Source organism: Balaenoptera ricei, chromosome 1 (assembly GCF_028023285.1).
Source record: "Balaenoptera ricei isolate mBalRic1 chromosome 1, mBalRic1.hap2, whole genome shotgun sequence".
Taxonomy (NCBI): domain Eukaryota; kingdom Metazoa; phylum Chordata; class Mammalia; order Artiodactyla; family Balaenopteridae; genus Balaenoptera; species Balaenoptera ricei.
This window is the reverse complement of record NC_082639.1, coordinates 165,929,209-165,944,066: the sequence shown is the minus strand read 5'-3', so window position 1 is coordinate 165,944,066 and position 14,858 is coordinate 165,929,209. Positions and strand designations below refer to the sequence as shown.

The window sequence follows — 14,858 nt, the reverse complement described above, 5'->3', positions numbered from 1 at the left end:
CTTAAATAGAAAGAAAGGGTGCTGTTAGTAACAGGAAATATGAAAGTATAAACCCAAGTGGTAAAGGTAAATATATAGTAAAATTCAGAATAATCTAATATGTGGACATGGTGAGTTAATCACTTATAAAGCTATGAAAGTATGAAAGTTAAAGACAAAATAGTAAAAATAACTAAAATAATTTGTTCATAGATACACAAGATAAAAAGATGTAAATTGTGACATCAAAATGTAAAACATGGGAGGGGGAATAAAAATGTAGAGCTTTAGACTATGATCAAATTTAAGTTGTTATCAACTTAAAATAGACTATTATAAATATAAGTAATATGTTTTATATGTAAACCACATGGTAACCATAAAGGAAAAACTTATAGGAGATACAGATAAGATAAAAGAAATGAATCAAAGCAAACCACTAAAAAAGTCATTAAACCAGAAAGGAAGAGAGCAGAGAAGACAAAAGGAGCACAGAAGAACTACAAAACAGCCAGAAACAATTAACAAAATGGCAATAAGTACATACCTATCAATAACTAATTTAAATGTAAATGGATTAAATTCTCTAATTAAAAGACATAGAGTGGCTAAATGGATAAAAGAAAACAAGCCTTCTGTATGCTGTCTACAAGAGACTCACTTCAGATGTGAAATTACACACAGATTGAAACTAAAGGGATGGAAAAAATATTTTATGAAAATGGAAATCAAAAGAAAACTGGGGTAGCTATAGCTATCAGACAAAATAGACTTTAAAACAAAGACCAATATAGACAAAGAAGGTCATTATATAATGATAATGATAAAGGGGTCAATCCAACATGATATAACACATATGCACCCAACATAGGAGTACCTGCATATATAAAGCAAATACTAACAGAGCTAAAACGAGAAATAGACAGCAATACAGTAACAGTAGGGGACTTTAATTCCCTACTTTCATCAATAGATCATCCAGACAGAAAATCAATGAGGAAACATTGGCCTTAAACAACACATTATACCGAATGACTTAATAGACATATCCAGAACATTCCATCCAAAAGCAACAGAATATATATTCCTCTCAAGTGCACATGAAATATTCTCTAGGATAGATTATATGTTAGGCTACAAAATAAGTCCTAATAAATTTAAGAAGATTGAAATCATATTAAACATCTTTTCTGACCATGTGGTATGAAGCTAGAAAGCAATTATAAGAAGAAAACTGGAAAATTCACAAATATTTAGATATTAAACCTGCTGAACAAACAATGGGTCAAAGAAGAAATAAAAAAATACTTTGAGACAAATGAAAATGGAAACTCAACATACCAAAATTTATGGGATGCAGCAAAAGCAGTTCTAAGAGGGAAGCTCATAGTGATAAATGGCCTACATCAAGAAATAAGAAATATTAACAAAAAAATCTAATTTTACACCTCGAAGAACTAGAAAAAGAAGAATAAACAAAGCCCAAAGTCAGTAGAAGGACGAAATAACAAAGATCAGAGCAGAAATAAATAATTAGAGACTGAAAAAACAATAGAAAAGATCAATGAAACTAAGAGTTTTTTTAAAAATATAAATAATATTTTCAAACCCTTAGCTAGACTCACTGACAAAAAAAAAAAAAAAGAGAGAGAGGACTCAAATAAATAAAAACAGACATGAAAGAGAAGACATTACAATTCATACTACAGACATAAAAATGATCATAAGAGACTACGATGAACAATTATATGCCAACAAATTGGACAACTTAGAAGAAATGGATAAATTCCTAGAAACATGCCACCTACAAGACTGAATCATTGAGAATTAGAAAATCTGAACAGACAAATTACTAGTGAGGAGACCAAATCAGTAATCAAAAACCTCCAGAAAAACTTAAGTCCATGACCAGAATGACTTCACTAGTGAATTATACCAATATTTAAAGAAGAATTAATGCCAATCCTTCTCAAATTCTTCCAAAAATATAGAAGAGGGAACATTTCCAAACTCATTTTACAATGCCAGCATTACCCTGATACCAAAGCCAGACAAAGATGCCACCAAAAAAGGATATTACAGGCCAATATTCCTGATGAACATAGATGCAAAAATTCTCAACAAAATTTGGGAAAATAAATTCAACAATACATTAAAAGGATTATACATCATGATCAAGTAGAGTTTATTCCAGGGATGCACAGATAGTTCAACATGCACAAATCAATCAATGTGATATAGCACATTAACAAAATGAAGGATAAAAATAATATGATCATCTCAATAGATGCAGAAAAGCATTTGACAAGATTCAACATCCATTTACGATAAAAAAACTCTCAACAAAGTGTGTAGAGAGGAAAATACCTCAACATAATATAGCCCATATATGACAACCCTATACCTAACAACATACTCAGTGGTGAAAAGTTGGAAGTTTTCCTCTAAGATAAGGACCAAGACAATAATGTCCACAGTCACCACTTTTATTCAAGTTCTAGCCAGAGCAATTAGGCAAGAAAAAAAAATAAAATGCATCCAAATGAAAAAGGAAGAAGTAAAACTGTCACTACTTACAGAAGACATGATATTATATGTAAAAAACCCTAAAGACTCCACCAAATAAACAAATCAGTAAAGGTGCAGGATACAAGATCAATATATAAAAATCTGTTGCATTTCTATGCACTAATAAGGAACTGTCAGAAAGAGAAATTAAGAAAACAATTCCATTTACAGTTGCACCAAAAAGAATAAAATACATAGGAATAAATTTAACTCAGGAGATGAAAGACCTATACACTTTAAACTATTCAATATTGAAGAAAGAAATTAAAGACACAAATAAATGGAAAGATTCTACATGTTCATGGATTGGAAGAATTAATATTGTTAAAATGTCCATACTACCCAAGCTATATACAGATTTAATGCAATCCCTATCAAAATTCCAATGGCATTTTTCATAGTAATAGAATAAACAATCCTAAAGTTTGTATGGAACCACAAAAGACCCTGAATAGTCAAAATGGTCTTGAGAAAGAGGAACAAAGCTGGAGTCAAACTACATTACAAAGCTGTGGTAATCAAAACAGTAGAGCATAGGCATAAAAACAGACTCATTGATTAGTGGCACAGAATAGAAAATCTAGAAATAAAACCCATGCATAGGTAGTCGATGAATTTATTACAAAGAAGCCAAGAATATACAATGAGGAAAGGATAGTTTCTTCAGTAAATCATGCTGGGAAAAATGAATAGCCACCTGCAAAAGAATGAAACTGAACCTCTATCTCACACCGTATACAAAAATCACCTCAAAATGAGATTATAGACTTGAATGTAAGGTCTGATACCCTGAAACTCCTAGAAGAAAACATAGGTGGTAAGCTCCTTGGAATTGGTCTTGGCAAAAGTTTTTGGATTTGATACCAAAAGCAAAGGTAACAAAAGTAAAAATAAACAAGGGGAACTGCATCAAACTAAAAAGTTTCTGCACAACAAAGAAAGCTATCAACAAAATGAAAAGAAAACCTAGTGATTGGGAGAAAATAGTTACAAGCCATACATCTAATAAGAGGTTACTATCCAAAATATATAAGAAACTCCAACAACTCAAGAGCAAGAAAACAAAAAATCTAATTTAAAAATGTTCAGAGGATCTGAATAAACATTTTTCCAAAGGAGACATACATATGGCCAACAGATACATGAAAACACGTACAACATCACAGGAATGCAAATCAAAACCACAATTAGATCTCACCTCACACCTGTTAAATGACTATTATCAAAAGGACAAGAGATAAGAAGTGTTATCTTGTAATGAGGATTTGGAGAAAAGGGAACCATGAATTGTTGGTGGAAATGTAAACTGGGGCAGCTACTATGGAAAACAATATGCAGGTTCCTCAAAACATTAAAAATAGAACTACCATATGATCCAGCAATTCCACTTCTTGGTATTTATCCAAAGGAAGCAAAAATACTAATTTGAAAAAGTATATGCACCTCCATGTTCACTGCAGCATTGTTTATAATAGCAGAGACATGGAAGCAACCTAAGTATCCATCGATGGATAAATAGATAAAGAAGATGCGGTAAGTATATATACAATGGAATATTTTTCAGCTATAAAAGAGAAGGAAATCCTGCCATTTGTGACAACACTGACGGACCTAAAGGGCATTATGCTAAGTGAAATAAGTCAGACAGTGAAAGACAAATATCATATGATCTCATTTATATGTGGAATCAAAACCAAAACTGATACCCCCATGACCTCATAGATACAGAGAACAGATTGATCATTGCCAGGAATGGGGGATGGGTGAAATGGATAAAGGTGGTTACAGGTACAAATTTGCAGTTAAAAAATAAATGTCATGAGAATATAGTGTACAGCATGGTAACTATAGTGAATAATATTGCAATTTGAAAGTTGCTAAAATAGTAGATCTTAAAATTCTCATCACACAAAAAAATTTGTAATTATGTGTGGTGATGGATCTTAACTAGACTTAATGTGGTGATCATTTTATAAAATATACAAATATTGAATCATTATCTTGTACAACTGAAACCAATAAAATGTTACATATCAATTATACCTCAATATTAAGAAAAGAATTTAGGTCAGTTAAGATATACAGAAATAATTTTCAAAATTTCAAAACTAACTTTTGGTATAAATATCAGTATGAAACCAGCTAACAACATTAAAAACTTTAAAAAATTGGTTGTCCACTTTTGTGTATGGGTGTTATACTCAGTTTTTTCATCAGAAATTAATGATTACTTATGAAGCTTAACACCATAGTGGCCAATAACTATAACATTCTAATACTACTATAGTTCATCAAATCTAAGATGCTATCATATGTAAGACTCATCCCAATTTCAAAGATGTTAAATGTTAAAAAAAACCTAGAAAACTGTGCCTTAGAAATGATGAAATATTGTGGTGGTGGTGGTAGTAGTAGAAACAGCAGAAGTGGTGATAGTTGTAGTAGTAACACATACATATAGTGCTTATTATGTGCCAGGTGCTCTTCTAAGCCCTTTACATATATTAACTCATTTAATCCTCATAAGTAAAGTAAATACTATCATCATCATCATCGTCATCAACTTCAAAGATTTAAAAACTTGCTTATTGTCATCAGCTAGTAAATGACAGAGCCAATAGTTTATTAAAAAATGCAAATTTGGGAGAGTGGACAAGATGGTGGAGTAGAAAGACCCTAAGCTCACCTCCTTTCATAGGCACACCAAAATTACAACTATTTACAGAGCAACTATTGATGATAATGACCTGAAGACTGGCAGAAAAGATTTTCCACAACCAAAGAAGGAACCACAATGAGAGGGATAAGAAGAATGGAGATTCACTATAGTCAAGACCCACATCCCTGGGTCAGCAACCAAAAAATGGAAGATAATCATAATTGCAGAGGTTCTCCCCAAGGAAGGGGGTGTGTCCCTACATTGGGCTCCCCAGCCGAGGGTTCTGCACCAGGAAGAAGAGTTCCCAGAATGGCTGGCTTTGAAGGCCAGCAGGGATTGTGACTCTGCTCTTAAAGGGCATGCACAAAATCTCACACATTTTTAGTCCTAGCACAGAGGCAGTAATTTAAAAGGAACTAGGATCAGAACCGTTTGCTGAACTTGAAGAGACTCCTGGAGGGGCAGGAGGCAACTGGGACTCTGTCTGGGAACATAGACTCTGGTGGCAGCCATTTTGGGGAGCTGGTTCTACCACAAGGACATTGGTGCTGGCAAGTGCTCTTCTGGAGTCCTCCCTCTAGCCTATTCTGGGGGCTTACCAGCCACCAGTGCATGGCACCATCCACAGCCCCCCCGAACCCTCCCAGCCAGCCATCATGGGACCCAGCCCCACAACCAGCAGGATGGCATCAGCCTTGGGACTCCCTGGAGAGTACAGCCAACTATGTCAGGACCTGGCCCTCTCCACAAGCAGCCTCAGCGGGAAGAAGGACTTGGCAGCCAACCAGGTGGGGGCCAGCCCCCACCTACCAGTATACTCACAGGCAGCCCTGCCACAACAAAAGGGCCCACTCAGCCCACACAGTGGCACCCCTAGATCATACAGCTCCGGTGACCAGGGGGGAGTGCACTGCTGGTCCCCATAGGACAACTCCTACATAAGGTCACTTCTCCAAGATTGGGAAATGTAACCAATGTACTTAATACATACATATAAACACAGAGAATTAGGCAAAATGAGGCGACTAAGGAATATGTTTCAAATGAAGGAACAGGATAAAACCCAAGAAGAAAAACTAAGTGAAATGGAGGTAAGCAATCTACCCAATAACCAGTTCAAGGTAATGATCACAAAGATGCTCAATGAACTCAGGAGAAGAATGGATGAACAAAGTGAGAAGTTTAATAAAGAGTTAGAAAATATAAACAAGAACAAAACAGAGCTGAAGAATATATTAACAGAAAAAATATACTAAAACATGAAAATTTTAACGTTTCATAATCCTTTGTATATTTTGATTGGCAACTAGTATTTTGAAGGGTTGAATTGCAAGTGGACAAATATACATTATACATGCAATTCTTGGAAAGAAATCCTATGAGAGTGTATGCAGATATTGGAGCTAGATAATCAAAGAAAGTTGTGCTGTGCTGAAGAAAAGTGTAAATCTTTGTTTTTGTTCTGGAAGGAGGGAGTGCCTCAGCTTCAGAAAAGTGAGTTAAATATACTCCTTGTTTCTTGAAACATGCTCAATCCAGTCTTGTTTATTGTATTTTACTTTTCCCCTGTATCTTCTTCCCCCATTCCCTTCCCTCATAATAGGCACCCATAACATATATCAAGCAAGCATGATGCTTTACTTGTTTGATATATGTCCTTGGCTGTCTTTGTATTCTTATAAAATGAACAATACTCTTTTTTGCTTGTGATTTGTGTGCAGTTGTTTGTAATTTTAATAAATGTTACATAGTAATATTTGATAGGTCTCAGTTTCTTATTCAACACTATTTTTCATTCAAGACTATGTTTTAAGGTCTATCCATGTAATTGTATATAAATCAAAACAGCTTTATTTGTTTCAAAACCTGTTTATGCCAGATTGGATTATTATTGTAATTGTGGAATTAAACTAAATATTATGGATTGGTTAAATACCAGTGTAAAAATAGAGTTACTCTTTCCCTGAAAACTAAGTTTGGAACTGCTTTGGAAAGTTTTGATAAAGCAAGTCACAGAAGAAATTGCTGAGCTAGGTATGAGCAAGATAACACTAAAAGGCTGGGGAAAAAATTATAAAAATCTAGAACTTTGGTTGTTTTGCTAATGTCTTTAAGTCCCCCCCCCCCCCGCCCCCGGCTATTTTAAAGAAACCGAAATGCGAACTAAGAGATGATGTCTTATGAATAAGACTACGCAAGAAAGGAGATGAGGAATTCCAATCAGTGGACTAATTTCAAAGCAAAGTCTGTGGTTCTATATTAAAAGACTGACTAATGAATGTACATACATCTATTTAAGTTAAAGTAAAATGTTTCACATATAGCACTTTCCTTTTTTAAATGATTCTTCACTTTAACTTACTTTGGAATTAAGTGAACACTTCCATTCCACTGTATCAATTAAGAGGCCCACTATTGTATATGCTTAAGAAACCTGAGCCTAGAAAGGGAGAGTGGGGAATAGAATATACAATATTTGGGAAGAAATTACAGTAACATGTAAAAATGCTTATGCTATAATATTACCTAGGAAAGTAGTACACAAAATAATATACACAGTACATTTATGTCTATTGTGGTAGATTGTTTATGAAGATGGCTGCAGTAATTCCTCCCATTCCTGTACATAGGTCCCTTTACAGTGTAAATTTGCTGTTCTATTAAGAGGTGGAGTCTATTTCCCTATCATGTTAATCTGGGTTGGCCTTGTGAATTGCTTTGACGAATAGAATGTAGCCAAACCTAGGCCTTGAAAGGCCTTGTGGATTCTGCCTTCGCCATCTTGGAACACTGCCCTGAGATTGCCATGTGAAGAAGCCAGGTCTAGCCTGGAGGATAGAGGACACATGGAGCAGAGACAAGTGCTCCAGCTGAGGCCCCTTATACTAACAAGCCAGTGCTTGCACCAAACATTTGACATGTGAATGAAGCCATCTTACATTATCCTGTCCCAGGCAAGCCACCAGATGACCACAGCCTCATGAATAAACCCAGATGAAACCAGCAGAACTGCCCATCTACTCGTAACCCAAATTGTTGATCCACAGAACTTGTTGTTTGAAGCCATTAGGTTTAGGGATGGTGTTATAGTGCAATAGATAGCAGATAGAACTCTACAGAGCAGTCATGCACTACATAAAAAAAAAGGAAGTGAACAATACAGTTGACAAAGAGTTCTACAGGAATGTGTTTTTAAGTGGCAAAGAGGCCCTGGATATTGAAAGTAAATATTGTTGCTCAGGAATTAATGACTTACCATATCATTTTTCATTAAAAACTTACATATTTCTCAACATTTTCAAAGCTAAATTTGGAGGGAAATCCATTCTTTTAAATGTTAATATTATAATTTTACATTTATTAAAATCAAATGAAAGAATTTTAAAATATTAACTTACCATGGTTTTAGTGCAGTATCCTGAGGCAATTTCATAGTGAACCTGATTTTTCTCTTCTAATATTTTTGGGCCATATGATTCCACAATAATATACAGGCCAATATTTTCTGGATAGACTATTTGAGCCCAAACTGACAGGTTTTGTCCCTTGTCCAAAAGATAAAAAACACGAAAAATATCATTATGAAATGCCATGTAGGGGCATTTTTCTTTTGTTTTGAAAGCTATACTTTGTGCTTCCAGTTTTAAGGGATATTCCTGTGGATATATTGTGCCATTTTCAAAAACATGTATGAGATACATTTTACCAGATGTATTCAAGGAAATTAATGATTTTATTGTGCTATTTGTCCATAAATGCAGCTTTACTGCATCTTTAATATTAATCTTGAAATAAAACATGACATTATTTTCCATTTTTACCACAATATTTCCATAATAATCTGGAAAAAAGAGAGAAAAGTTTGTGTTATTCTATGTTGACATAAATCCATGCTGTTTTATTTAAGTGCACTATTAACCAAAATAATTTCTTTCATAGTGATTATTTATATACTTCAAGAAAATTAGAGTGTTCAGGCACAAACCCATAACTTTACAAGATGTTTGAGAGCTTCTCTCCCACTTCATAACAGAGAGTTTTTTTTTTCTGCATACCTTTCTCCTCACATTCACTCTATCACTTTTATAATCACATTATTAACATAGAAGAAAGAGCTGGAATTAGTGCATTAAATAATAAATGAGGATGAGCATGACAGGAATGGTATTATTAGGAAGCATTGTATTATGGACTGAATTATGTTCCCTCAAAATGCATATGTTGAAGCCCTAACTCTCATTGTGACTGTATTTGGAGGTAGAGTCTTTAAGGAGGTAATTAAGGTTAAACAAGGTCAGAAGGATGGGGCCCTAATCCAATATGACTGATGTCTTTATCAGAGGAGGAAGATACACCAGAGAGCTCTTTCTCTCTCTGCATGTACAAAGAGGAAAGGCTATGTGAGGACAAAATGAGAAGGTGGCCACTGTCTTCAAGCCAGCAAGAGAGTCTTCATCAGAAACCAACCTTGATGAAACCTTGATCTTGGACTTCTAGCCTCCAGAATTGTGAGAAAATAAATTTCTATTGTTTAAGCCACCTAGTCTGTGGTATTTTCCTATGGCAGCCATAGTAGGCTAATGCAATTGGGATGAAGAAATGGTGGTGGGAGGGAGACAGCACCTCTTCAGGTTCACTTTATACAAAATAATTAACTTTCTCCCCTTAATACAGTATTATGCCTAAGTCGTAGAGGTTCATAGACAATAAGTCCCTTAACCTCTTTGGTTCTATAGCCATATGTATAAAACGAACAGTTGGACTAGTTGGTTTCATAACTTCCTTTCCAGATACGACACTCTTTGCGTACAGTCCCTAGGAGTATATTTTCTTTAATTTTCAAAAACAACACTTAGAAAGGACTGGCTGAAAGGAGGAAGGTGAATTCAAAGAGTTAGGGAGGTTCGGAGCTCTTTGTGCGTTTGCATCTTACATTTGGAATATGAATAATTAAGTGACATTTTCACAACTTGCCATAAATTATATTCTAATCAAGCTCTTAAATCAGAAATACCAATTTTTTTTTTAGGATCAGAATACTTTAATAAGATAACAGTGTCAGCATACTACCATTTTCCTATCACACTGCTCATTAAAAACATTATTAAATGAATTTTGGATTAAATATGAAGTTAAGATGAAAATTAGGAATTATATTTTTAAATAATGAGGATAAGAACACTATATATAAAATTCTGTGGGACGTAGCTAAAGCCATGCAGAGAAAAATTCATAGCATTATGCTTTTCATAGTTTTAAATGCTTAGAAAACAACAAAAACTGAAAATAAATGAACTAATTATTTAACTCAAGAAGCAGGCAACAGAATACCAACGTTACAAACAAAAAGCAGAAGTGAAGAATCATTAATGACAAAAGCAGAAATTAAGGAATTACATAAAAAAGAAAGTAGATTTGATAAATCAAAGAGTTCTTTTCAAAGGAAAGGAAAACAAAAACAAAAAATTCTAAAAGAACTAAATGATATCTTGCAAGCCAAACTAGCAAGGAGTGGGACATAAACAATATTATAAATAAGCAAGAGAATATGATTACAGATACATAAGAAATTTAAACATTAAAATGGGAAGCCTTTGCCAATAAATTGGAAAATCTAGAAAAAATGAATGCTTTCCTAGGAATAAACAAACTTCTAAAATTGGCTGAAGAAGAGATGAAAGACTTTAATAGACCAATTAGAGAAAATAAAATTAATGAAGAGATATAACATTCCTGGTTGGGAAGACCTGATATTGCAAATATGCAATCATCTATTCAATAAATATCAATATTTACTGAATGCCCACTATAGCTACACACTGTTTTAGATATTTGGGAGGGACATATTAGTAAAAAAACTGAAAGATCATTTTCTTTTGTAGCTTCTATTCCTTTAGGGAAGACAGCCAATAAACATAAGATAAGTAAATTATACAGTGTGTTAGGTGATTAAAGCTACAGTAATCAAAACAATATAGATCTTGTGGAGATAGATGAGGGAAGGGGATAGCCTAGAAACTGAATCCAGTTAACATGAGGAATAAATGCATAATAAAATTGGCATTTCAAATCTGTAGGGTAAGCGGTGTTTAACAGAAGACTGATTTGAAGGCAACACCAGGTTTCACAGGAAAAATAGAAATAAAAAATAAAATTAGATTCCTTATACCAAATATATTTCTAGATGAATTAAAGATTGAAACATAAAAATTATAATGATAAATTATAAAAAGAAAATATGTGATAATATCTTTATAATTGGAAAGACCTTTCATATTATGACGTTACAGAAGAATTCACAAATAAAAATACAAACAAATTTGACTACATAAAAACTGAAATTGTAAATGTCAAAGTCCCTGCAAAAACGCACCAGAAATTACACACAACAGAAAATATTTGCAATATGTGTCAAAGACAAATGGATAATATACATTATAAGTAAAAAACATATCAATAAGAAAATAAGCAATCCAGTGCAAAATATCTAAACAGTATGAATTGACAATCCACAGAAAATATGACCAATGAACATACAAAACTAGATAAAACATCTAATTATAAAATGTGCAATTAAATGAGAATTACACATTTTTCTTCCACACTATGGGTAAATAGTAAACAGATTTTATAAAAATATACATTTTTCAAATACCTTTGGGTGAGTTTAGACTGACAATTTTAAGGATTTATCAACTTTTTAAATATTCAGAACTCTGATTCAAGAATTCTATATCTAATAATCTATGTTACAGGAATACTTGTACAAGCATACAAGTATATATATACATATGTATATATATGCATATTCTCCACAGTGGTTTCTTTAATTTAATTTTTATTTTATGTTGGAGTATAGTTGATTTACAATATTGTGTTAATTTCAGGTGTGCAGCAAAGTGATTTAGTTATACATATACATACATCCATTCTTTTTCAGATTCCTTTCCCATATAGGTTATTATAGAATATTGAGTAGAGTTCCGTGTGCTATACAGAAGGTCCTTATTGACTATTTATTTTATATATAGTAGTGTGTATATGTTAATCCCAAACTCCTAATTTATCCCTCCCACCACCTTTTCCCTTTGGTAACCATAAATTTGTTTTCAAAGTCTGTGAGTCTGTTTCTGTTTTGTAAATAAGTTCATTTGTATCATTTTTTAAGATCCCATATAAGAGTGATATCATATGATATTTTTCTTTCTCTGACTTACTTCAGTTAGTGTGATAATCTCTAGGTTCATCCATGTTGCTACAAATGGAATTATTTCATTTTTTATGGCTGAGTAATATTCCATTATATGTATGTACCACATCTTCTTTGTCCATTCCTCTGTTGATGGACACTTATGTTGCTTCCATGTCTTGGCTATTGTAAATAGTGCTGCAATGAACATTGGGGTGCATGTATCTTTCTCAAATTATGGTTTTCTCTGGATATATGCCCAAGAGTGGGATTGCTGGATCATATGGTAAATCTATTTTTAGTTTTTTAAGGAACCTCCATACTGTTCTCCATAGTGGCTGTACCAATTTACATTCCCATCAACAGTGTAGGAGGGTTCCCTTTTCTCCACACCCTCTCCACTATTTATTGTTTGTAGACGTTTTGATGATGGCCATTCTGACTGTGTGTGGTGATACCTCATTGTAGTTTTGATTTGCATTTCTCTAGTAATTAGCAATGTTGAGCATTTTTCATGTGCTTTTTCACCATATATATGTCTTCTTTGGAGAAATATCTATTTAGATCTTCTGCCCATTTTATGATGGGTTTTTTTTTTTTGATATTGAGCTGCATGCACTCTTTGTATATTTTGGAGATTAATTCCTTGTCGGTCGCTTTGCTTGCAAATATTTTCTCCCGTTCTGTGGGGTTGTCTTTTCATTTTGTTTATGGTTTCCTTTGCTGTGCAGAAGCTTTTAAGTTTCTTTAGGTCCTACTTGTTTATTTTTGTTTCTATTTCCATTTCTCTAGGAGGTGGGTCAAAAAAGATCTTGCTGTGATTTATGTCAAAGAGTGTTTTTCCTAGGTTTTCCTCTAAGAGTTTTATAGTGTCCAGTCTTACATTTAGGTCTTTAATCCATTTGGAATGTATTTTTGTGTATGGTGTTAGAGATTGTTCTAATTTCATTCTTTTACATGTAGCTGTCCACTTTTCCCAGCACCACTTACTGAAGAGACTGTCTTTTTTCCATTGTATATTCTTGCCTCCTTTGTCATAGATTAGTTGACCATAGGTGAGTGGGTTTACTTCTGAGCTTTCTATCCTGTCCCATTGATCTATATTTCTGATTCTGTGCCAGTACCATACTGTTTTGATGACTGTAGCTTTGTAGTACAGTCTGAAGTCAGGGAGCCTGACTTCTCCAGCACCGCTTTTCTTTTTCAGGATTGTTTTGGCTATTCAGGGTCTTTTGTGTTTCCATACAAATTAAATAAAAATTTTTGTTCTACTTTTGTGAAAAATGCTGTTGATAATTTGATAGGAATTGCATTGAATCTGTAGATTGCCTTGGGTAGTATAGTCATTTTGACAATATTGATCCCTCCAATCCAAGAACATGGTATATTTTTCAAACTGTTTGTGTCATCTTAGATTTCTTTCATCAGCATCTTATACTTTTCAGAGTACAGGTCTTTTGCCTCCTTAGGTAGGTTTACTCCTAGGTATTTTATTCTTTTTTGATGCAATGGTAAATGGGATTATTTCCTTAAATTCTTTCTGATCTTTTGTTTTAGTGTATAGAAATGCAACTGATTTCTGTGTATTAATTTTGTATCCTGCAACTTTACTGAATTCATTGATGAGCTCTAACAGTTTTCTGGTGGTATCTTTAGGATTTTCTATGTGTAGTATCAGGTCATCTGCAAAGACAGACAGTTTTACTTCTTCTTTTCCAATCTGGATTCCTTTTACTTCTTTTTCTTCTCTGATTGCTGTGGCCAGGACTTCCAAAACTATGTTGAATAAAAGTGGTGACAGTGGACATCCTTGTCTTGTTACTGATCTTAGAGGGAGTGCTTTCAGTTTTTCACCACTGAGAATGATGTTAGCTGTGAGTTTGTCATATATGGCCTCTATTATGTTGAGGTAGGTTACCTATATGCCCACTTTCTGGAGAGTTTTTATAATTGAATATTGAATTTTGTCAATTTTTTTCCTGCATCTATTGAGATGATCATATGGTTTTTATTCTTCAGTTTGTTAATGTGGTGTATCACACCAATTGATTTCTGGATATTGAAAAATCCTTGCATCCCTGGGATAAATCCCACTTGATCATGGTGTATGATCCTTTTAATGTATTTTTGGACACAGTTTGCTAGTATTTTGTTGAGTATATTTTCGTCTATGTTCATCAATGATATTGGCTTATAATTTTCTTTTTTTGTGGTATCTTTTTCTGGTTTTGGTATCAGGGTGATGATGGCCTCATAAAATGAGCTTGGGAGTGTTCCTTTCTCTGCAATTTTTGGAAAGAGTTTCAAAAGGATAGGTGTTAGCTCTTCTCTAAGTGTTTGATAGAATTCGCCTGTGAAGCCATCAGTTCCTGGACTTCTGTTTGTTGGAAGATGTTTAATCAAAGTTTCAATTTCATTACTTGGGATTGGTCTGTTCATATTTTCTATTTCTTCCTGGTTCAG

General features: G+C 33.7%; 1 protein-coding gene across 1 annotated transcript in view; it reads right to left on the bottom strand.

Annotated features, from left to right (window-relative positions):
* The window catches only part of CATSPERE (catsper channel auxiliary subunit epsilon), a 264,815-nt gene that overhangs the window by 77,332 nt on the left and 172,625 nt on the right, over positions 1-14,858 (bottom strand). The window contains exon 11 of the mRNA XM_059940988.1: positions 8,605-9,047. Coding sequence (XP_059796971.1) covers positions 8,605-9,047 — 443 coding nt within the window. The remainder of the gene's footprint in view (positions 1-8,604; positions 9,048-14,858) is intronic.